Source organism: Nelumbo lutea, chromosome 4 (genome assembly GCF_056320005.1).
Source record: "Nelumbo lutea isolate HS-2025 chromosome 4, American lotus-T2T, whole genome shotgun sequence".
Classification (NCBI taxonomy): Eukaryota; Viridiplantae; Streptophyta; class Magnoliopsida; order Proteales; family Nelumbonaceae; genus Nelumbo; species Nelumbo lutea.
The window spans coordinates 17,562,059-17,587,814 of record NC_142687.1 but is presented as its reverse complement, the minus strand read 5'-3'; the positions used below and the strand labels follow the sequence as shown (position 1 = coordinate 17,587,814).

General features: G+C 36.4%; 3 protein-coding genes across 4 annotated transcripts; all 3 read right to left on the bottom strand.

Annotated features, from left to right (window-relative positions):
- Window positions 1–1,979: 1,979 nt before the first annotated feature.
- Window positions 1,980–5,027, bottom strand: LOC148854259 (intracellular ribonuclease LX-like). Of its 2 annotated transcripts, none has more exons than XM_088941576.1 (4): window positions 4,577–5,027; window positions 4,263–4,418; window positions 2,708–2,906; window positions 1,980–2,364 (listed from the first exon to the last, which is right to left on the bottom strand). In XM_088941576.1, exons 1-4 carry the CDS (start codon window positions 4,676–4,678, stop codon window positions 2,141–2,143), a joined length of 681 nt encoding a protein of 226 aa, XP_088797702.1. In that variant the 5' UTR covers window positions 4,679–5,027; the 3' UTR covers window positions 1,980–2,140. The 2 variants fall into 2 exon arrangements, with proteins under 2 accessions (XP_088797702.1, XP_088797703.1); XM_088941577.1 differs by having other exon boundaries at window positions 4,263–4,411; window positions 4,577–4,981.
- Window positions 5,028–11,148: 6,121 nt separating this feature from the next.
- Window positions 11,149–13,489, bottom strand: LOC148854258 (protein RKD1-like). The gene is made up of 5 exons (XM_088984832.1): window positions 13,398–13,489; window positions 13,142–13,284; window positions 12,693–13,042; window positions 12,385–12,596; window positions 11,149–11,218 (listed from the first exon to the last, which is right to left on the bottom strand). Exons 1-5 carry the CDS (start codon window positions 13,487–13,489, stop codon window positions 11,149–11,151), a joined length of 867 nt encoding a protein of 288 aa, XP_088840958.1.
- A 2,592-nt stretch (window positions 13,490–16,081) lies between these two features.
- On the bottom strand, window positions 16,082–18,375 carry OTP85 (Pentatricopeptide repeat (PPR) superfamily protein). The gene has a single exon (XM_088982751.1). The coding sequence runs from the start codon at window positions 18,092–18,094 to the stop codon at window positions 16,283–16,285; it is 1,812 nt and encodes a 603-aa protein (XP_088838877.1). The 5' UTR covers window positions 18,095–18,375; the 3' UTR covers window positions 16,082–16,282.
- Window positions 18,376–25,756: the final 7,381 nt, after the last annotated feature.

The window sequence follows — 25,756 nt, the reverse complement described above, 5'->3', positions numbered from 1 at the left end:
ATGTCAAAATGAATAAACTTATCCCATTATGTTATATTGTTATGTTTGGTTTTAGTGCAAATTTATTTGCATTGATGCAAAATTCTAATAATGCAAATGTTTTAGGTGTAAATTTTGATACATTTTTGTTTCAAATTTTACCTTACTTTATTTAGTTGTTCGTACAAATACAAATGAAGTAAAAAAAAAAAAGACCTAAAGCAGAATCAAGTAAAGTACAAAACAAAATCAAACCAAAATTTGCATTTTTTTTTCATTTGCACTCCCATACATTTGTACTAGTACAATTAAAATTGCACTACAACCAAACACAACCTTATGTTTTATAATTTTTCCCCCAAGTGAGGAACTTATCCATCTGGGAAATGGGCAAGTTTTACCTGAATAAATGAGGCTTTCCTTACCATGGGCCCCGGTTGTTAATGCAAAAAGAGTGTTGTAAAGTTGGTTAATGGGTATCCCCCCTCGTTATTTTCCGGTAAACAAATGGGGCCTTAAGGGTAAATTGTTAAAATCTCCCCCGATACTTTTGGTTGTTGCCGAAACCTCCCTTGCAGTTTGATAATTACAATCATCTCTCCTCAACTTTTCGACATAGTTGCAACTTGCAAATAAACTCCCTTTATTAGAATCTTATAAACAAAAGCATGAATATGTCCAAAATACACATACAATTAGTTTTGATCAAAACGTTTATTTTCCAATTTTCTCTTCATATGAATCGCTAGCCCAAACCCTTTCAATCTCTTTTTTGAAATTGATGTATTTTCCAAATTTTCCTTTTATATTAATTATTCAAATGTAAAGCTGCAACTTTGAATTATCTATTTTTTATTCCTTATAAAGTCTGTATTGTTTTTTGTTTTCTGTGGAAATTAGCTTCAATAATAATTGCATGGGTATATGAGATATTTTGTGCCTTTTTTAGAAGATTCTAATAAAAGGGATCTAACTACAACTGTGTCAATAAAATTTAAGAAAGGTTTCAGCAACAGTCAAAAGCTTCATGGGAGATTTCAACAATTTATCCTTAATAATAAGATGCTAACTTATATTTTTAATCTTTACCCTTAATTCGCTAATATGCATATATCACGTGTTTATACTAATACTATATAAAAAATACTTGCCTTTTCGTTTTGTATATATAGTTAAATCCAAATAACACATGTGATACTTAAAAACTATAAAAAAGTTAAATCTAATTACCACTACTTGCACCAATCTATAAAGTATATATCATCTCATGAGATGATCGCACTGTTAGTGACCACTTATTAAAATGTGACCCATTTGGCTTAGCTTTCAAATTAATTGCCATATAAACCTCTCTTTTGATATTATTATCATTGCCTATTGTTTAATCGGTCAATGTCAGGCAAAATGAATTAAAAACCTTGGAGCTTTCCACTGGACTGGTTTAGTGATAGGATAAGGAAAAACCAACTGAAAATAAGCAAACTTGATGCAACTAAGATAAGTATATATATATATATATATAAAAGGACGAAGGGAAGAACAAGGAAAACTTGGACTGGGGAGATGAGGAATGATTAAAGTACTAATAACTAAATATTTAATATTTTACATAAGAAATTAAAGAGCCAGATAAAAGCATATGGTGGAACAGGATTCATATGGCTAACACCTAGAGGCGGAGCCAAAATTTTTTTGTGAGGGGCCAAAAACCTAAAGTAGAACGGGAGTTTGGCCCCACTATGGATGGACCCATAGTGGGGCCAACCATTGGGGTGGGGAGTTTGGGAGGGGGAGGGGGAATTGATTTTACATGGAAAATTCTATTCGAAATGGAGAATTCTGGACCATAAGGGGGCCATGGCTCCCCTGGTAACACCCAAAAAGCTTTAAGTTATCGTGACTGCTATTTTAACGTACTTTAATCAATAACGGTTGTACGTATAAACAGGGGAAATTTGATTTGCATATGTTCAAATTTGTTTATAATTTCTCAAATAAGATGACATGAAACTTCCTCCACTTTATTTTTATTTATACATTTTATTATCAGCATCAGCACAGAGGTCTAGTTATGATCGAGGATATGCATGATATTTGAATTTAATATAACAACGGTTACAACGTCGAAAGAGAAACCCCTCTGGCCTCTGCCGTTCCTTGCTCAGAAGGAAGGGAATTCGATTCTCGAACTGCACCTGCTGCTCGGGAGTATTGGGCACTCGATGAAGTTGGAGGCCGATGTGTCCACGCACAAGTATATCTGATATAGCTGACTATTTCCGGACTTATCAACGTTGCACTCTATTCCAGGAGTGTATCCAATTCCTTGTGTTAAGGCTTCGTTAATACTGTCCAAACTATAAAAGCCTCCGTTGGGCTGGATTCCTGCAATATTTAGTGCCATTCATTTAGTACACAGACATGAACTCAGGAAAGGTAATCGAACTGGTTGGAGCCCAAGACCATTGAATCCAATGGTACGCCCATACACCAATCAAATCAAAACCATGTATGCTCGATGTAACTAGGTGTAACAATCACCCAAGCCCAACTCAATAGAAGTAGAAGCCTAGCCCATAACTAGTATGGGCCAGGCTGCAGCTGGCTGGAAAAGTAGGTTTCCATGGACCATGATTGAAATTGTAATATGTCAAAGTACGTACGTGTAGGTGATGAGGGATGTGTATCATGAATCATGATGAATGGGGGCAGACCCATTACCCATTACCTGCATTTCGTAGGATTTGGAGGAGGTCGGCTTTGTTCTGGAGATTGAGAGTTGCCTGGAAGTATCCGTGTTGATCGAGGACAGACTCTGAGCAAGTCCCATGCTTCTGCCATTCATGCGACCAGAACTTGAGACCATCACTGCTTGGGCAGCTAAGCGATGGCCAACTCCTCTGCATTCTACTGGTCAAGTCTGAGATCTGAGCACCACCAAATAAAGCGAGCAAGTTTAATTTAGACAAATTGGCATCAAAAGAAACCTCTGCTGTTACCGTTCTATTTTCACAGCGGCGAGAGAAGCAGATCCCGACGACGAAACCCCAAGTTGAATCTTGGATGGATGTTTTGCGTGAGTGAGCTGTATACTTTTGTGGTCGTGGGATTGTTTTTGGCAATTAATTTGCATTGTCATTGATTGGGTGTTGGTGTTGCCTACACAACCTTTACTTGCAAGATTTTCTTGTCGGCGCTTCGCTTCCTTTGCAAGGACAAGCATTGTGGGTTGTGGCTTTCAATTCAAGTATCTAACAGCCGGTCCATTAATGGACTCGCGTCAATACAACGACCATCCCAAAATTTACACTCTCACAGTTGCTGAAATTTGTAAGAGAAACTGGTTTTATCATCGCCTGCTCGGTTGGTCCCAGCCTCCCAGCTATCAGCCTCAGGGGTGTGTGTAGGGACTAGGGAGGGGTCGACTCCACACCACTAGATACATATAGTAATACTACTGACCTAATCCTATCTAATGGGCCCAGTCGAGGTCACATCAGCGCCCCATAATGCCCCACGGCACATTCCTACCTTGTATTAGGCTTATCTCCTGGTGATGGTACCGGCGATTATAAGACTTGGTGGGGAGATGTCCACAATACAAGATTGGGATCTCCTCCCACGAGAACTCTGCCGATCCACAATATATTATCCTTGTGAATTGGAAACATTTTTCCTTATATAATCGTTCTTTATGTATACTTGTAATAAACATGAACACCCGTGGGCAGGAGATCCGGACTACTTATTAAAGGCCCGTTTCTAAATTACCAACCCCGTGTAGTGTATGTTTAAACTTGAAAGGGCCTGAGCTGATGATTCGGATCTTTTGTTTTCTGTTGCTTTCGTCATCAAAGACAATCGTTTACGTTAGTGGTTATAGGCTTCCAGCCTTGGGCTAAAACCGACCGTTATTGCTGTGGCTCCACCTAAACTGGATGAAATGACATTAAGGTGGGGGCCACAGCAACACACCGTATGCTATGATTTCACGGAAGCCCTAGTCTAAAACCATAAAAAAAAAGTTGGAAATCTTAAGAAAGGTCAAGCGAAAACCAATACTGAATAGGATGGACGGACCACCAAAGCACAAACCCCATATATGGCTGTGTTCGTCAGTTCCAAATCCCCTATTCTAAATCTTAACCCACAAAGAAAAAAAAAAAAAAAAAGAAGGGAGAACAAGTCGGCAACCTCATCGATCAGATTCAAATTCTCAATATCTTCCACTCAAATTTTCAATATTGTCTAACCAAAAAATAGTTTTTTTTTTTTTTTTTTACCTCCGATGAATCCAAAGGGCTGTTGGGATCACAGTTGGATGGGTACGATCCGTCATTGTAATTGGGCCAAAGTCCATGAATGCTGAAATCCGATGCAGGCTTCCCTGTAGCTGGGTAGCAGCAACTTTGCTTTGTATCACAGTACGAACCTGGCCACTAAAATTAATAAGTAGAGAATAAGAAGATGATGACGATGAAGTAGAGGAAGCCATTGCATAATGAGCTTTTAGAGAGCGACCGAAACAAGTGGGATTATAGAAAAAAGGAGGGAGGAATTGGTTGATCTTCTTTCTTCAACAACAGAAACTACTCACCTGTTGAACAAAATAGAAGAAGTCGAAATCCTGTGAAACGCATAGCGCTGCCAAAAATTGTATTATGAGAATCTGAACGAGGATTGGGTGAATGGATTTCATGGTTTCTCTATTTTTCCTTCTTACTTTAAGGGCTTTGTTTGCCTTTGTTTTGCAGTTGTGGTGACTGGTGAGGCTGCAACCTCGTCGGGATTTCTCTATATTTATAGGCAAAAAGCAAGAGCAGGCCGGATTTGATCGGAATATTCAATAACTTTTATACTTGATATCGTAGTCTTGCGCGATGGGCCTGCAATGCTCTGTGTCGATTTGCCTCTGCTAATTAATTGGCAATAACGCCCTTCTTTATTTGCCTTGTTGTTTTCTGGAATAATCTAATTAACCCGGCCAACTCCACAGATCCACTCCACTCACCCAGAAGTGAGAAAGGGAAAATAGGAAAGAAAGGCATACTCTTACCAGTTGCTTACACGTGTTGATAAGAAGTGAGCAGTTACAAAACCAAGGTTTCCCTCCAAAACAAACACCTTTCACGTGCGCGTGCATGTTATTGGCATTATTCATTGTCTTTAAAGTTTTAACTTTTAAACCATGCAAGAACGAACGAGACTCAGACAGAGACATCCGGCTTTTAAGGAGAAGAGAGAAGCTGACTTGCGGTGAGTCCAAACTCCAAATCCAAACACACGGACGGAAGGAAGAATTTGGCTTGGGACTTGGGAGATATATGTAAAATTAAATTAATTAGCAAAATGTTCAACCTGCTAAATACTAGACTGCGCAGTTAGCGATGTTTACCAGTTACTAGTTAGTACGTGATAGTATAGACGGATAGGGCTTTCAATATTTTATTCAAACCCTAATATGGAATTTTTTATTGGTCGGAATTGGTTTCCAAATCATAATGCATTAGTTCTGTTATCATGTGCTGTACTCCCCTGTCTTTTTCCTTTAAGCCCCTTCATCGTTTGAACACGGCAACCAAAAAGAGCGCTGATGCCCCAAATGTGTCGGCCTTTTGCGATTTTTTTTTTTAATTAAAAATGAATGCCATGGCCAACTTTCTTTGTTTCCCGGAAATTTGGTTTTGTAGATCTAGGGAGAGAGAGAGACACGGAAGTAAGTGTAGGTATATACATCGATAGTAACCCGGACCCGTTTAGTGGCGAGAGAAGGGATTAGCTGGACAATTTTGATAGGTGTGTTAAGTGAGAGGATGTGAAACCAATTATTGTGGTGCATGTGGGCCATATGAACTCTATATGGAGGCATTGTCTATACTATCACGTAAGTGGGGTGTATTGGATTTCATTTTTGGAAAAATGTATTGAAAAATTGGGGTCACCGAAATTTAAAATAGAAGCTCTGAGGTGTATATGTTATTTGCCCCTACTCACTTTTATTGATTTTTCTGTTGGGATACTGGCAAATCCATTCTCAGGATACAAACTGAGTTTTGGGCGATAATTTGCAATTAGTAAAATTGAAGATTTTTCGAAGAAAAAACTCCTTAAATAATTTTTGAAGAGTCATGGAACATAGGGTTGTTCATGGGTCGGGTTGCGTCGGTTTACTAGTTTTTTTTTTCAACCAACTCGACTTGGTTGGGTTACCTAAAGAGTAAACCAAAACCAACTTGGTCGGTTTGGGTTGGCTCTAGAAATATATTTAAAACTGAAATATACATTTTAGAATATATATATACATACATATTAAACTGGAATATAAATATTATATATAATATTTTAGAATATATTTTTTGGAAATATATTTAAAACCAATATATATATATATATATATATATATATATACAAATATATCGGAATAATATTTCGGAAATATATATCTGATATATTTTAGAATATATATATATATATATATATATATTTTAGATATATTTATTATTTATAACTGAAATATCTATATTTAACATATATTTTTTCAGAATATGTATTTTTCAGATATATATTTATTATTTAAAACTGAAGTAACTATATTTAACAGATATTTTTCATATATTTTGGTTTTGATGCAAAACAGAAATATCTATATTTAATAGTTTTAAATATAATATATATATTTAAATTAAAACCAAAATATATATACAAAACTGAAGTTTTTTGTGCAAATATATCACAAATAACCAGATTTTTTTTCAAAGCTTAAACAAAACACAAATAAAATATATCAACTATTAACATGCATTAAATTTTAAAAATATTAAATAAAAAAATACTAACCTGTGAATGTGATGCTTGAGTCTTGAGAAGTTGAAACTTGAGAGTTGAGATTTGACAAGATATGAGAGCAAGTGAATGAGTGATGTTGAAATTTGAAAATCTTGAGGGTGCTTAAGCCTTGAGGAGGCAGATCAAGAAAGAAAGAGTCAAAGAAGAATGAAATTTGGAAGAAAACTAGGACTTGTAGTGCTTACAGAATAGAAAACCTTTAGTTTAGGAAAGAAATGACTCCTATTTGCCTATTTGGTGTAAAAGATGGTAGGATACCTTAGGGAGTAGAGAACCTCTCTTTTAATCTTTTCAAAAATGCAAGAAGCCAATCTTTCTAAAGGTATAGGGACTAGTGATTTTGCTTACTTTGCAATGCTTGTCATTAATGCCAATCCTAAAGACTAGAAAGAATAAATAACTAAGTTAGTAAGTAACTAAAAAATTAATGCTAAAAATAAGTAACTAAGTTAGTAAGTAACTAAAAAAAAAGTAGGATAGAGATAACCTACTTAGATAACTCGGTTCAGTCGGGCTGGGTTAGTAACAAACCGAACTATCGATTTATCCATCTTTACAATTTGAAATCGACTAGTGGTGAAGAAAAACTGGCCAACACAGTCGGGTCGGGCTGGGTTGGTCGGTTTGGCATTGTTTGTAAATAGCCCTAATAGAACATAGGAAGGTGCTGGTTCAGAAATAGTGCTTTTTAATCACACTTGATGGAATTATGTGTGAGACTGAGCAAAGCCGCCATTCGCAAGCCACGTTGGTGCAAGCAAAGTGCACCTCATTGTTACGCACATACATGCAATATGGGACAAGTTTTATAATTTTCTAAAGAGTGTAAATAAGCTCCTATTTAAAAACTTAAAACAAGTTTTGCTAATTTTCAATATGGGACAAGTTAAAAATTAGTTTTAATAAAAAAAAAACTATTTTTCAAAATATATATACAAATATATATTTTTATATAATTAATTAATCAAATTCCATTAAATTTAATCTTTAATGAGATTAAAATCCAACAATATGTTGTTGGACGCCATACATCTAAGGAAGGGTGTCTTTCCTCAATTCCTTTGCTTGTTACTGTTTAGCACAGAAATTGAACACGGCTGATGGTCCCAGACAGGCAGGCTCCCAGCTGCTGTGCAAGTGCATGTGTGCCCATTGAATAATACAACCCGTAATAAAATGTAAAACCAGGGGTTCACATGGACTAGTGCTTAGTTTGGTAATTAGGCAAGTTTGAAAGTTGAAGAATCTCCAGACTTTATTCATAAGATTTACATAATAAATATGTAAATCTTATAATTAACATAATACAGTTAAATCAGTACTCTTGGCTCATTTATTGAGTATGAATAAAGTTCATTAACCAAGTAAGCTGACTCAATTATACATTAATATTTAATAAGAATTTCTATCACCAAATAATTAATTGTATGGATGATGCGTGGAAGATTATATATTCAGACCTTCAGAGGATCAGGACCTATTATTTTCTTTTTCTCCAACGGGGGTAGCCCATCTTCAACTCAGGTGCATGTCAATATCAAAGTCATTGTTACAATCAATGTTTTTGAATTGATTCGGACGGTCAGACCGTTTAGTCCGAAAATTGTCCAAACAACTATTTCTATTTTACCTCTAACCTGTATCTAATGCCAGCACTTTGCCGTTGCCGTCGCGGATGGCATTGAACCATTTTCTTCCTCTTGTTCTTCTTCGCTCTTTCCTTTTCTTTCTCTTCTTTTCTTTTTTTTTTTTTTCATTTATTCTTTCTTTTTCTTTTTTTTTTTTTCTTTCTCAGTCAATGTCTCTTCTCCACTCTAATTCTCCTTTCTCAAATCTCATATTAAATATTTGCCCTAATCCTAATATACAAACTGTTCAAACCATTTGACCCAAACAGTCGAATCGCTGACCCAGAAACCTATACCTAGAACAATTCTATTTCCAGATCGATTTTTAAAACCTTGGTTACAACCAATAGGATACTGGATACCTTATCATCTAAACAGTTGCACGTTGCAGGATCAGGGCCTACTATAGGATCAGGCTCCTATCAAAAATCTGACTGCTAAGATGACATTAATTTCTTATCTAATTTCAGAACTTGGAGAAAATAAGTTTTGATAAAACTGATTTGTGACATTCAAGTGCCTGCACCAAACTACTAGGAGAGACATGGTGGGCTCCAGGGTTTACGGGGATGTGCCAACAACTCATCAGACTTCCTCGTGGCAGAACAAACTAATCTGGTCTGGGATGCACAACGCAAGATGTAGCGCTATCGGCAAGTTCAATTTTGCTCTGAATCCGGCAGCTTGGCTTCAAGACGTCCACTGGGTTGGGTGGACTTGGACTCGGGTCCAGGCAGGCAGGCAGATTGTTAGATCTTGGATGCGGACAAATCCTTATGCTATGTTTGGTTTGAAGGAAAATGTAGGGAAAGGAAGGTGGTGGTGTGCGATGTGATGCTCCCTATTGGCGAAGAGTTTGGACAGCAGACTAGGTAGGTCGTTAGGTTGAGCTATAAAGAAAGAGAGAAAAGATCAGAGTACTCGAGTTATTTTGCCTGGTGTGAGTATTCCGATGCTTAATTTAGTGAAATGAAGTTTTTAGAAAGCTAGAGAGAGAGAGAGAGAGCTTGAGTGCTAAATTGCACGTCCCTTTCTTAGAAAATGTGGGTGCCTGGTGTGAGCTTCATGCACCGCGTCCGAGATCCCCAGGACAATGTGACTAGGGCTGCAAATAAGTTGGATTAGATCCGATCTGAATTTCATATCAATCCGTTAAGAGGCGGATTTGGTTATCCCTCTTGATCCTAACAAATAAGATCGGATCAGAAAAGTCGATTCGTTAACTTAACGGATCGAATTTGGATATTGGTCGATCCAATCTGTTGTGACACGATTTGATTTGTTAATTATGAATATTATATATCATATATTATTTACATATTATATATGTATATTCTATATATTATATATTATATATTTTAATATATTACAATATTATATAAATAATATAATATATTATTTTATAAATATAATTCTAATCGAATTGGATTCAAATCGAATATCCAATAATATATTCAAATTCGAATTCGAATCATACTTTTGAAAATCTATTGGATCCGTATGGGTTCAGATCAACCAAATTTTTTTAATGGGTCGGATTGGTATGCCCTTAAGGAATCTGATCCAATTCATTTATAGCCCTAGACGTGACTTATCAGACTGAAGTCCTCGGAGGTAGTTTCGCATGTGGGCTAGGCTTTCGTGCCTTATTTGGTTGCCTCCAGAACGATCGGTGTGGGAGCTAACTTTTGAAGGACCTAGGAGTGATAAGGCCCATGCAGGTCGGCAAGCACGTCTCGTAGGTCGCCACCTGGACTTTAGTCAGGTCGATAAATCCTTCGGGGGAGGTTGCTCCTCAAGTTGATGTCCCTTGGACCGGTACTGATGAGGTTCCACAGGTCAGCCCTAGATGAGGTGTTGCTAGCCGCTCCCACTAGGTGTCTGAGTTGTGTACGAGTTGCTTGGACTAGTTCTGTGGTGTGCCTCCTTAACTTAGTGAGATTTGCAATTGTTCGTGTGACACTAAAGTGCTATGTGATGGTCTATTGTGCCATGTGTTATGATATCATTGGAGGACTAAATTAACTTTATGAAGATAGAAAAATCTATGCAAGGTTTATAAAGGTTTCCTTACTTTTTCCTTCAAACCAAACAAAGCCCTACCGTAGAATGCTAGGGTTGGCTTAGTGTGCACTCGATAGTCTCGATTTGAAGATTTTACACTACATTATTTCCAGGCTTCCGAGCAAGGTTGGGCCCGTTCAACTTTTTAGAAAATCCCAACCCAAGCCGGCCCAAGTTGAACTACTAGGTTGGGGCAACGCCCCAGGCCCAAGCCTTGGTGCCGTTATCCAACACGGGATAGATTAAATTCCACTGTGGCTGCAAGAAAAGCTCGCCCCAGAAAACTTTTAAAAATCTTGGGGCGTTGGGAAGAATCCTCAAGGCTGCTGGGCGTTGGCTTACTTGCAAAAAATTAAATGGTATAATCTGTAATAGCCTTTTCAGTGGAGCAAATGAGACAAAGTGATGAGGAAGTAGTTTGTTTTCAGCGAAGCAGTGGAGCTGGGTGGTGCGGCTGATGAATGATGAGGAAGGAAGCCTATTACACTTTACACATCGGGAGGAGGGAGGTCCTATTTGCGGGCAATGCACAAATAGAAATGTTCATGCATGTTTGGGCCTTTCCTTTCTTGGATGGTGAGGATTGAGGAGCAGACTAGGGAAATTTCCAAGGAGTTGGAAGAAGCAGCCATTAGACCAAGACCATCCGAAGATTATCTGAGAAAGAGGGTAAAGAGGCAGTTGATGATGTGGATGCAGATCTTTGTTATTTTAGGAGTTTCTCTTGGCAACAGAAAGTTGAGGAATCTAGTGGGTTTAAGGTGGTTCAAGAGGGTTATAAAGGTCCAAAGAGCGTCAAGGGCTGAGAGAGAGGGAGAGAGAGAGAGAGAGAGAGAGAGAGAGAGAGAGAGAGAGAGAGAGAGAGGTAATCAAGGGATGAAAACGGCTTAATCTCAGAAATTGGTGTGATTAGGAGGCTTAATTAACACAAGAGCTGTGAGTTGGTAGCTTTATTGAAGTTTGTCTGTAAATTAAATATTGTATGTTTTGGCTTGGCTGATTGTAAATCATGTACATCTCTTCTTTACCACTGTTGCTTGTTGTTTTAGGTGGGCCGGCTGTTTCTCTCAAGCCTGTTTGTAGATGCTGTTGGACTAGATTTTTTTCGAGTGGGTTAAGGTTGTGGGCTTTTTTATTGGAATGGCTCTGTTTTGTTGGGGTGGGTTTATGAGCCTCTTTTGTTGGGTCGGGCTCTTTTTTATCTTTTCATTTCAATAATTTTTTTTTTTTTTGCTTTACTTTCAGAAAGGGAAAAAAACAACAACAATAATGGAGTATGAGAGGAAGCATAATTGGCTCCACTTTCTCCTTAAAAAATCTTTATTTTTCCCTTTATTTGGTTTATTTTCCTTATATATATTTTCTACCATTTTTTCTTGTATCGCACGTGAAAAGCCTTTCCACGCTAATGGGGGGCAATGGAAACAGTATCAACGAAGTCAACAGACGTGTCTTGTGTCTTACTGTAGAGGTAGAGGATGCGATATAATTCTCCATTACCCCCTTTTTCTTATGTATACTTGCACAGTTTTGGTTAATGCACAGGATCACAAACAGATGTAGAAAAATCTAATATATTTGATGACTACGATCATGTGATCATCACCCAAATTGATTTACACCCAAAAAGAGGGAGATTCAAGCTTCTGAACAAAGAATTAGTAACTTAAGATTAAATTAGCAGAACAAAAGATCATTGGTGCATAATATGAAAGTAAGAATTTGATGGATATATACCATTTTGTTATAAGCGGGATGGGTAACATATTTTTTATGAGCTTGATAGAATGATACCAGTTACATTGAACTTTGCCCTCTTTTTTGAGTTTGAATCTCTCCACAGAGAGAATCATAAGACTCCGGCCACGTATTGGTGGTTGACGAAGTGGGTAAATCAATCATCCCCATAAGTTTTCTCTTTTTGTAATTGGCCTTGAAACAGGCTTGTCTAAGCTTCTTCGTCTTTTCCTCAAGTTGCATATCAGGCATTTCCTCCATCAACTTTCTCTCCTGCTCCAGTATCTCCACTGCATTCCTGAGCTTTTCTCGACTCACATCTCGGTTTTCTTTACCCAGTTCCTGATTTAACCATGCCATTAAGAACAAAAAAAGGTTAACGCAGCCACTGTTACGTGTGCATGAGAGAGAGAGAGAGAAACGCTAGAGCTTAAGTACCTGAACGTTCTTGATGAGGGTCTGCAAGCTAATCAATTTCCTATGAGGCCATCTCCGAATTCCTAATTCCCTACACCTTTTCTTCAAGAGTGTTAACCCAATGTTTAGTTCTTTGGCAGCTTGTGTGATGGGCATGTAGAAGTAACGGGATATGGTACTACGGGTCAACTCATTCGAACCTAAACTTTTTTCTTCCCTGACCCTCTTTGGCTTCTCTCTTATCAAACTCTCACCAGCCTCTTTACTATTATCATTATACAAAATAATCTCTTTCCCTGTTTCAACTTCAAATCCAAAATTCAGGTCGTCCCAGATTCCGATTCCATTTCTATAACCAATGTAGAAATCCTCTACAGATGATTAAAAAAAGGGACCAATTGAAAACAATCAAATATAATTACAGCAAGGCAAAAATCAATCGTAATGGTGAGATTGAAATGGATACTCACCTTGGCATAGAAATGGGTTTTCAAATTCCTCAATCGATGTGTAAATAGGATCAGTTGGGAAGCTCTCCATTAGAGGTATAGGTTCAAAGATACTCTCGGGGATGGGAAACTCCCATTGCCAACTTAGTGGAATGGGGTATCCACTTGAGAAAAAGACAAAGAAAATTCGTTAAAATTTGCCGGTTTGCGTCTTTTAAATAAAAGATATAAAATAGAGCTGCAGCTCACAAACTCAAAATCAGAAAGGTAATCTTACCTAAAGTCAAGAGGAGTCAAGTATTTTGAAAATGCATCTTCTTCACACGCCATTTTCTCATATCCACACCAGTTGAGTGTCTTGGTTACCATGCTGGAGTAAGATGCAAACATACACTGTGAGAGAGAGAGAGAGAGAGGTTCTCTGGTATTGCAGGAGAGATCTAGTTAGGACCCAAAAAATAGTGGAGGGGAGATTAAAAGGAGGAAAGGAGCGAGAAGTGTATCTATGACTTGGAGATCGTGCGCCGTCCAAGGATAAAAACTGCCATGCATTAGCTTGATTAATGATGGACGTGTGAGAGTTACAAGATTATAGAGAAGGAGAAATTTGAGGAAGTTAATGATGATGAGAGAGAGAGAGAGAGACGATTGGATTAAGTTAAACCGAAACAGCCACACCTCCTCCCATGCATGGGCCACCTCTCCATTATTTCTTCATTACTTGAGAGAGAGATTTATTTGAGACTGGGCAATCAACTCATTTTCATGGAGATTGGAGAGAACCACAGGTTTCAGGCGTGCACGTTAATTAGTAGGACAATTTGGAGCGTTATTAGGCCAAAAATCATCAGATTGGAATCCATAACTATAAGCACAACCATAGACTCTTCCAAAGCAGCTCGAGTCCACATTTCCGCCCCACACCACATCTCCGCCGGAGATGTTCCCAATACAAGGCGGGGATGTGAACTCCCAAAGCCTTTTTTAATGCAAATGACACAATGACACACACACACACGAGGCTCATCGGGAGTGGTAGAATACTGCAATGTGTATGTCAGTATGTGGGCGTGGGCGGCTCTTAATAATAAAGTAAAATATTAATACGCTAAGATCGTAAACCAAGGCTCTCTCCCCCGGTTCAGCTTGCAAAATCATGACAAGTACAACAACTACTTCTCGTCGGTAAGAGTTCCAAATGATGTTTTTAGTTTAATGCAGAGCCAATCAATCAACTGTACTCTATTTTGTTTTGGCATATATCGTGCTGCCCCTCGCAATTTGTAAATTGTAAAACACACGTCTGGACTGTCAAGTATAATCACCATTTCTCCTTCAATCTCAAGGTTTGGCCACTGGAGTAAGCATGCGTGAGTGAGTGATGCACCATCAGGACTCTATGAGTATCCAGTGCTTCTCTGATCTCTGCAACTGCAAGGAAGTGGAACCACTGGATCGGGAAGAGCTCAATAAGTTACACTCAACTCAACACCCATTTCTAAAGTAACTCAAACCATTTCGTAACACCGATTAGCTCAATGACAAGTGTATATTTAGGACACTAGAAATTATAACATAAATGAAAAATATTGCAACTAATTAATTTACTTATTTGAGTTGTATGGTAATATAGGATTTACATAACTTATAATAATTTATTTGATTATGAAGAAATTAACAGTGTCATAAGTAAGGTATATGGGTAGTATTTCAATTTTCAAAGAAATGAATAAGCCTTCAAATCATGAAGTAGCAGTGCTTTAAAACTGGCTCGTCAGAGTGAAATGATTATCGGAACTATCTATTGTAGTCTTTACTACTAGATTAGAACAAAAGAAATACGCCTTGTTGAGGAGGGAAAAATTTAAAAGGAACGGAAATGATCAGTTAAACATCAAAGTTAGGCACCACATATCAGAAAGCTAAGATTTTCTCAGTTCTTAGGGGACTAACAGTAACAGGCTATTCACTATTGATTGGAGGCGAAATCAAGGGCCACTACATTCTTCAATTCTTATGGGTAATATATGTACATAATTTCTGGGCAACTCAATGCCAAAGTAACGCCACCATCATCGTTTCTACATTGTAACACTACCACTAGTAAAAATATTAATGATTGCTATAATACCTAGCAAAAGATTAGCTTCTTCATTGAACATAAGTAGGGGTGATGGTGTGCCTTAATCCAAGTTTTAATTGAGAGAAATAAAGCGGAAATTAATGAAGGGGGCGGGGAGGAGGTTACACCTTACACGAGTGACGAGTGGTTGGAATTTGGAAATATCTCGTCTCTCGTCGTCTGTGCAAATGGTGGAGGTCTTTCCTTCCTTAAAATTATATTACCCATGAAATTATATTTTACCAAATCAACATCTGGTCCTACTTTTTAAAGGTTGAATATCTATATCAACAATTCACCATCTGGTTGTAGACTAGTAGTAGTGCAATTTAGAGTTGGAATACACATTATTGTACAATATACAAACTCTAAAATCATTAAATTACGCACTTGCAGTCATCCAATCAAGTTCAATTTTGGCCCCGGTGATTTCCTACAAGAGACCCAATGTTTCTCACATGTTAAATACATCATGGTTCAGGGCTCGAGCTAAAAGAAAAAGTAATTAGTTTGGCTCTAGCATTTTTCCATAATTACTCTTGAAGCTTCGCTCCTTCTTTTGTTCCCTCTTTTTTAGAGCTTTTCACAATCCAAGCCAAATGAATACCAAAAACAAAAATTACTCTTGGTTTTCCCTTCGCATATCTCTTGGATGCTGGCGTTCAGCATTTTCAAGATGGCATGCATATTTTTTGCTAATTCAAACTTGGGTGGCAGAGGAAAACCAGAGATGAGCTCATAACCATCCAGTCCATTCAACAGCAAGACCATGTCATCTGATTAACAAAGCAGGGGACTCTAACCTTTCTATCACTATGAGTAAGAAATGCATAGCTCCATAAAACCAATCCGAAACTTGACATGCATGACTTTTGCTGCAACATGTGTACATACATAAGACCGATCCAATGCAATTGTAATATCCATAATAATTTGCCATGGACCATGGTAATGCCCTTGCTTACAGAAAAAATCACACAAACTGTAGCTGTAGGTATTATATCAACAACAGAATGTACATTCTATAATGAAATTTTATATTACCAAAAATCCCCACAAGAGCACTTTCCTTGCTTAAAATGATGGAAGCGGTGGAGGTCTCGGAGAATTATTTCTCTATTGAAGATCATGGATATAAATTTTGCAGCAGAATGGCAATCCCCACAAACACGAAGGTTCTTCACCACTCGTATGGTTGTTCCCGGGGGAGTGTTAATTAGACCAAAGGCAATTGCCAACTTCTCACTGTGATATCTAAGAGTAGCTTCTTTTTCTTTCTCTGTCATATCTGCGTGAAACACCAGAGAGGTATCAGGCACATATCCAACCATCTCCAATTCTTCAACCAACTCATCCAGTACCCTATACAACCCTCTAGATTCGGGATGTTTCCCATCCCCTGAGAAGAATTCATGCACCACATTGTCCACCTCAACCGAGCTACACCCAGGTACCTTGGTGACTCCCCTGTCTTTCATCAACTTCCTCACATAATTTACATCCTCCCATCTCCCTGCTCTTGCACACATGTTTGATAAAATCACATAGTCCCCACCATGTGAGTCGTCTAATTCGAAAATACGCTTGATCACGCGCTTGCCCAACTCTACATTGCCATGGCTGCTACAGGAAGATAACAATGTTCGCCAGAGTATGGGAGTGGGCTTGATTGGCAAACCCTCAATGAACTGGTAAGCCTCTTCCAGTCGTCCAGCTCGGCCTAGCAAATCCACCATACAACCATAATGTTTGATCCCTGGAGCAACACCATAAAGACCATTCATGGCACGGAAATATTTGTAACCTTCCTCCACCAAACCTGTATGACTACACGCGTATAAGATACCAAGAAATGTAACTTCATCTGGTTGAACTCCTGCGCTTTTCATCTCCTCAAACATGGATATGGCTTTATTACCATGCCCATGAATAGCATAAGCCACGATCATTGTTGACCACGCTTGCGTATCTCTATATCGCATATTCTCAAACACAGAAACAGCATCCTCCAAGCTGCCGCACTTGGCAAACATGTCAATAAGGGCGGTGTTGACCTTCACGTATTCATTGAACCCATTCCTTTTGACATAGTCATCTATCCACTTTCCTAATTCCAGAGCGCCTAACAAAGCACATGATAAAAGTATGCTGAGCATTGTTACATCCGTGGGCTTGAGATTACTTGCTTGCAATTCTCTAAACAAGGACAATGCTTCGTTTGGTCGACTATTCCTAACATAACCTGTGATCATGGCATTGTAGGTGACAACGCACGGTTTTAGAATCCTGTCAAAGACTCGGCGAGCTGCAAGCACATCGCCGCACTCCGTGTACATGTTAATAAGAGTGGGATGGACATAGATGTTACGATAAAACCCAAGCTTTATAGCAAGGCAGTGGATTTGTTTGCCTTCTTCCAAGGATTTAGAGTTGGCACATGCCTTGAGAAGAGAAGGAAAAGTGTAGTCATCCGGGAGAAGCCCCGACCTAAGAATGTGAATGAAAAGGGCCACGGCTCGAATGGATGTGCCTGTTCCAGCGTATCCACGAGCCATGGTATTGAAGAGGACAATATCTGGTTCGGGAATTTGGTCGAAGAGGTGCTGGGCGTAATCCATGGTTGTAGAGGGATTAAGGGTGCAGAAATTGATGAGCTTGGTGATGACGGAGAGGTCGTGCTGGAGGTGGGATTTTATTGTAGCGGCATGGATTTGCTTCAGTTCTCTCAGGGAGCTGCATTTGGGCAAGAGGGAGAGGGGAGATGGGCGTGTGTCCTTTGAGATGTCTGTCTTAGATGTAGAACTAGAAGAGTAAAGAGGACCTAAACTTAGAGGGAGAGTCGCCACAGACATTATAATAGTTCAGTTCAAATCAACCAGCCAAAGAGGGAAAAGGGAGATGAAGATGAAGATGAGGAATCCGGCTCTGCCGTGACAAATGTTTACCAGAATTGGACAGCTGTTTGCTCATGGAACTCCAAATTCCACAAGTTCAAATAGTTGTCTAGCGCTGATAGGCATGAGGCAATGCAAAATTGGCTACAATATCCGCTGATCGAATATCCCAAGATAGAATATAAGGACCACTTATCGGAATCTCATGAATGATGATAGGATAGGAGTAGCCGAGTAGGGCTACATAGGGGTGTCAATCGAATTGGTTTGAAATCTCATAAAATCGGATTTAGACAGGTTCATTATAAGATTGAATTGGTTTGAATTAGATCTGAATCAAATTTTTAATAGTCTGATCATTAGGTTAAATTTTTATTTAATTTGAAATCAATTAAACTGAAAATAGCATAAAATTAATTTTATGAAAATGTTTTTATGGAAACATTTTTATAAAAGTAATTTTATGAAAAGTATTTTTATAAAAGCACTTATAAAAATACTTACGAAAGTATTTTTACAAAAGTACTTTTATAGAAGTAGTTTTATAAAAGCACGCTTATAAAATCATTTTAATAAAAGCATGTTTACAAAATCATTTTAATAAAAGCACTTTTACAAATGTACTTTTATGAAAACACTTTTATAAAATTATTTTTATATGAAAGCATTTTTATGAAATCACTTCTACAAAAAAAAAACTTTTACGGAAGTACTTTTATGAAAGAACTTTTATAAAAACACTTTTACGAAAGCACTTTTATGGAAGCACTTTTAGAAAATCACTTTTATAAAAGTGCTTTTAAAAACACTTCTACGAAAATACTTTTACGAAAGCACTTTTATGAAAGTACTTTTACAAAAGCACTTTGTTTTTGTAAAAGCATTTTTATGAAAATATCTTTATCAAAGTACTTTTACAAAAGTGTTTTTTCAATGCTAAAAGTGCTTTTATATAATTTTTGATATTTCATTCAGTTTGGATTGGATTGGTCCAATCCATTTACATTTTAATGGATTGGATTGGATTTGGACTTCTGTCCATTTATAAGTGGACTCACATTGGACTAGATCGGGTTGGACCAAATTTGTCCAATTGATACCTCTAGGGCTGCATGTCGGGTTGAGGCCAAGCCAAGTCTAAGTTATAAACCTCCAACCGGACCTATTCAATTCCAACTCTATTTCAATCTAATCCAAAATCAACTTTTTAGACTTGGATTGAGTCTAAGTGTCCAATCCAACTTTCTTTCTATTTCTCAAAATCCTATAAAATTTTTTAATTTCAAATTTTAATTCAATTTTTATTATACATTAATTTTGTGTTTTATTAGTATTTGTTTGTTGGTGTTTTTATCGATTCTTTTAATATAAAATAAAAAAAAAAAGTGTTTGAAATAATTATAATTTATTGTGAGTTACGATTTATGATAAATCTTTTATGGGCAAAAAGTTATGGGTGGCAAACAACAAAGAGGAGATGAAGAATAAAATATATAAAAAACATAAAATATGTTATTAGGGTTTCATTAGTACTAAGTGAAGTGATTATATTAAAGAAATACATAATAGTATATGATGGGAGCTATACAACTATCATACATATAAACAAATCAATATATAATATATCATATATATAACATATATTTATATATGACATGTATTATAGAGTCGAGTTTGGGTTATGTCAGGTTGTTCGAGGGTGTCAACTCTAACCCAACCCAGAGTAAAGTCGGATTCATGAATTTCAACCCTAACCGTAATCCAAGCATCAACCCATCCCAATCCAATTCAACATTTTTGAGTTGAGTTTGTATTGGGTTTGGGCCAACCTAGCCCAAGTTGCAGCCTTAGATGGGAGGATGCAAGCAATGGGATTAAACCCAAACTAAACTCACATGTGTATACATAACTCTCATGCAAAAAGGGTTCGTATAGGCTTGACAATGATATGGGAAAAATTTGACATCCAATCCAATTATCTCATATTCGGATAATATATTTATGTAACTGGATTGGATTTGAATTTTGCAATCTGCGTAAATTAATAATTGGATTGGATTTAGATTTGACTCCATATAGTCCAATTAAATCTGAATTCAATTATATTATAATACTTATTAATTTTAATATATATGTTTTATATAGTTATTTTAAAATTATAAAGATATATTTTTATATTATATATATTCAATGCGTTATATTTATATTAATTTGTTATATATAAAAATTGAAAAATAATTAAAAAAGGTCGACTTGTCAGGTCAGTTTAGATAGGGTAAACCCTTAGACCTTGGAATCAGTTTGGGTGGGGATCAATTTCAAGAATTTGGAACCATACCCTATAGTATAATAGATTGGGTAGAGTCAGTTCCATTCGGTTTCGGGTAGAACCTACCCATTTGCTCACCCTTAATACATGGGACATGTGTGAATATTTTGATATTGGCCCCATTTGGTGCGTCTTTCTACGAGGTCTTTCGGCTATTTACAAGTTGAGCATACTGTGCCGTAGTCTTTTTCATTTGGTTCGTAACAGATTTAGCTGCCAAAAGTCAATGTGCCGAAAAGACGTGAGAAGCCCATTTTGGGCTGATTTCGGGAAGCTCCATATGGAGATTTTTGCGTCTTTCTCACTTTATTCTCATGCGAAAAGACATAGAAAGATGCACGATAGGCAAATTATCTTCAGGCTACTCAGATCTTCATGCAAAAGCTCAATGCGTCTTTTGACTGTCAGAGCTACCAGAAGATCTTCCCAAAAAGACTTGCCAAACGGCCCTATTGTCTTTTAATTAGCATGTTCACCTAGTATACTTATCAGATCAAGACTCAAAAGCTATAGAGAGTTTATCATGGTTTTCAAAAACAGACTGGACTAGATGGTTGGACTGGAAAAACCGAGAACCGGTCAAGTGACTGGTTCCATTTTTCTCCAAAACTGGATTTTCTCCAAAAATCGTTGATTTTGGTCAGCAAACTACTGACCCGGGCGGTTAACCATTCAAACCGTTTGAACGGTTTTGACCATTTTTTATTTTTGATTTTTATTATTTTTTTTTGTTAGAACGGGCCGACCGTTCAACCTAGAAACCAAATCCTAACGGGTTCATTCTCCAGGTTAGTTTTAAAAACCTTGGAGTTTATTGGACCAAGATAGGATCTACAATATAAGAATTAGAAAAATAAATAAAATAAGCTTATCCAAGTCTAATAAGCCAATCTTTGCTCAAAGTTGGCCAAGTAAGCCTTTTGGGCTTAGGCCTTGGACCAAGCTTGAGCCAGCCTTGACTTGTGACTCCAAACACTTTATAAGGCAACCCATATCTTTCAAACGTTTGTTACATGTTATGGGTAGGGTGGCAACGAGTCGAGCTTTTCACGAGTTGCTCGAGCTCGGCTTGATTTCAGTCGAGCTCGAGCCCAATTCAGTGGATCGATTATTAAGAGCTTGGCTCGTGAAGTTTGCTAGTTGACTCGAATATATATACATACATATATATATATATATATATATATATATATATATATATATATATATATATAAAATAAAATTATAGAAAATAATATATAATAAAAATATTATAATTATTAATTATTATAATTCTTAAAATTTTAAATATAAAATAATTTTTTTATATATAAATTTTATTTTTATAATTTTTTTCTAAATATTTTTATAATAAAATATTTTTATAAAATATAAAATGAGCTGAGTCGAGCCAAGCTCAAGCTTATGAACTTTTGACTCGAGTCGAGCTCAAGCTTATGAACTTTTGACTCGAGCCGAGCTCAAGTTCAAGGTTCTAGCTCGAATCGAGCTTGAGCCTTGTAGAATAGTCTTGAGTTGAGCTCAAGCTTATGAACTTTTGACTCGAGTCGAGCTCGAGTTTAATGTTTTAGCTAAAATCGAGCTTGAGCCTTGTAGAATAGTCTTGAGCCGAGCTTGAGTTTGGTACTATTTGGCTCAGCTCGACTCGAATCCACCCCTAGTTATGGGGACCCAACCAGGCAACCATCTAAGGGCTTGGAAGGGGTGGACTGGATACAAATCTAAACTTTGGCATTCTTTTAATACAAAGTGAAACCCGTATTCTCATGCTGGTCAGCCTGAGATGTTATCATAATGGCCCTTGGTTCCATGTTATGGAATCTGTGTCTTTTAATTCTTTTTCTTATGATTTTTAGGTTGTATTTGGCATTCTTTATTGTAAAGACTTATCTCCTTTTTACAATTAAAATATCCTTATTTACATTGAATTTTTAATAGTAAAAAGGAAAGGGAAATTGTCAAAAACTCACCTTGAGTTTTTAGTATTTCTCTTAAACAACTTTTCAAAATGTCTAAAATTCAGCATGTCACAAACTTGACGTTAAAGAGACTAAGGGCTGTTAATATATTACCATTTTAACTTTCATATAAAAATATAAAATATATACATATATTTTAATATTTAGAAACGAAAAAAGGAAAAGTTCAAAAAATATTTTCAAATATAAAATAAAAAAAAACACAGAAATTACAAAAAAATATAAAAAATTATAGAAATTACACACAAAATAAGAAATTATTTTCAAATTATAGGAACTATAGAAATTGAAAAACAAAAGTAGAAAATGTAAAAAAATACAAAAATGTTAAGAAACAGAAATTATAAAAAATATTAGAAATTATAACAAAACACTAAAATAAAAAAAAAAAGGAAATTTGAAAAAGACCCTTTTCCTCTAACTCGCCATTCAAGAGTGATTTGGTCATAAAAATTGTTATTTATGTTGATATGAACACTTCTGTTAAGAAACATTAATGGTGCACTAACGGAAGGTGAGTTTTAGAAAATAAAAACTTACTGACATGGTGAGTTTTAGACGTTTTAAAAAATTGTGGTGAGTTTAAGAGAAATGTTGAAAACTCATGATGCATTTTAGACAATTTTCCAAAAAGAAATAAAGTCCTAAAAATAAGAAATGCCAAATGCAGCCTTAAACAGCCTACGTTATGGCATCCTCAGCCTCTTGGCTGAAAACCAGAACCCTATCTCAGATACTGAAAACTCCAACTTGTTCCTTTTTTTGGAAGAAAGCTTTGACTTGGATTAGACTAAATTCAAACCAAATTAAACTTAGTTAATAAACTCCAAGCTTTTCTTCTCTTGGGTTAGGGGCAAGGCGGGTTAGGTTTTCCCCTATGCATCTTTCAAGTTTCAGCAATATTGACAATAGTTAATAAAATTTTAAGATTATCGCCCCTCAGGCCACCTAAAATTAAAAATAAAAAAAATTCGAGACATCAAGATATGGCTATTTTTAGAAACGACAACTGAATTGATATAAAATGGGTTAGCTTAGGATTGAGTTATAGGGCAACCCATTTCATTTTTCTTCTCAATTCAAAACCCTTAAACCCACACGTACACACACTGTTGAATAATAGAAGGTGAAGGGGCAATAGAAATAGTATAATGTCATACAGAATTCATAATCAATCATGATAGTATGATACTACGCTTGCGACGGAAATAGAGTTCACTATTGTAATTGCCTATAACACAAAACCGTCCACAAGGAATCAAGATAATGCAACTACATTAGGGAAGATCATAGGCTGGGCCGGGTTATGACAGCAATATTAGAGGACTCAGGGCTGAGAATGAGAGAGAGAGCTTCCACAAGAGGTTATAAAATAGGATCCATTTCATGATCTCACCAATGGTCACCATGTAAGCATTTCTTATAAAATCTAACCCATTTCGTGATCCAATCTCTAAAATCTGTTACTTTTGAGTTTTGAAAAGAATATTGAACAATCTCACCTTACCACGTGTAATTAGAAAATTAGACTAGACCAGTGTTAGAATGAATTTGGATCTCATATAACACCGCAGCCACACATGGAGGACATCTCATCCTCCCACATAGTATTATGTACGGGAGATGTTCCCAGATAGTATATTGTGGGTAGACAAGGATAGAGATCTTATGGGCAGGAGATTTGGAATCGTTAGAAATGCCCTGTTTTTCTTTGTTACAATGTGAGGTTGAATACATGATTCTTGGTACAACCCTCCCACAAATGTCACAAATGTTATGTAATCTAGTGTTAGTTTTGCTTGTCTGTTTCTTTGTTATACATTCATTAAAAGTGTGCACATTGATTTCTTTGTGTTAATATGTGGGAATCTCTCATGTTGATTTGATTTAGGGGGCCTTTTACAGTGTGAATTGATTTTCTTGTTTTCAGTTCAAAAAAGAAATCAAACCCATCTTGTTTGAAAACAGATTGTTTCTTAAAACATGAACAAAAAAAACATGTTATTGGTTGTATGTGTGTGTTTTTGTTTTCTTGATGTGGCGATTCCAAAAACAAATTAAAAATTCATATTGTACAACACCCCCTTAGTGTTTCTTTTGATTTGATATCTCTTGCCATGTGGTCTACAGTTGTGGGTTTTTATTCTTTGTAATCATCATTAGCTTCATTAATTAGCTTTCTCACTACTGTTTCAAATCTTGTTCCTCTTCCTCTCTTGTCTGTTAATCTTGCAAATGAAGTAGGTTTTTTTCTCTCCTAGCTTCCTTGCTATGAGCGCACCACTTTTTTTTTGTTCTTGAGGTGATTTCCATTTTACTGATTTCTTTTGTTATTTTCTTTTTATTTAGTTAAATTTGCGTGGTCCTAGTAACTCGATTAATGCTTTTTGTGTAGCCTCCGCTGCTCATGGTAGGCTTTGTGGTTTGACATTAAAAATAAATTCATTCTTCCCATAGTAGTTTATGAACAAATAAACTCATTGGTTGGACCTAATCATCTCTTAGAGACTTAGACTTACCATTACCCGTATTTGCTTTGTCAGTATATAATTTATGAACAAATAAAATAACCTTCGTTTTCCTGTCTTGCCCATATAAGCAAAGCAGATGTTGCTTTAATTAAATACCCTTTCGTTTCTCATACTTTTGGTAAAATATATTTTAACAAAACTTAGCTTTGTTTTATCTATCAAATTCATTTATGACATGCTGCATTTCTCCCACAAATTATATGGCTTAATTAGGGCTTAATGGTTACAGCATATTGTCAGGATATGCACCAGTGACATTGATTGAAAGAGGCATATTAGACATTCTTGTTTTGGGACGTAAAGGATCTTTGGTTTAATTCATTTTGCTCTTTAATGGGACCTGAAGCTTTTGTTTTCATTTTCTTTTGGAATTTCCACATCAGAAAAATTTAAAAACGCATTTTTGAATTCTGTTTTTGTTTTCAAAGGAAAAAATTAATTGGTTTAACTATACATGCTTTTGGAATCAATAAAATATTGGTTTTTAAAACAAAAAACAAATTTTCTAGTATAGAGATTATATGATTTATGGAACATGATGTTAAATAAACAAATGAAAACATGTTTTTGAAAACAAAAAACACATACACAATTGAGAACAAGTTTCCTGTGTTTTTGTTTGGAGAAACAGACTATTTTCAAACAAGTTGATTTTGATTTATTTTTAGAACCAGCAAAAAAACAAACAAAAAAAAAAAACCAATTTAAGTTGTAGAACGCCCTAAAAATAATGTAATGGAGATTTTTTGGCTTTTATACATATAGTAGCAGGGTTGCCGGT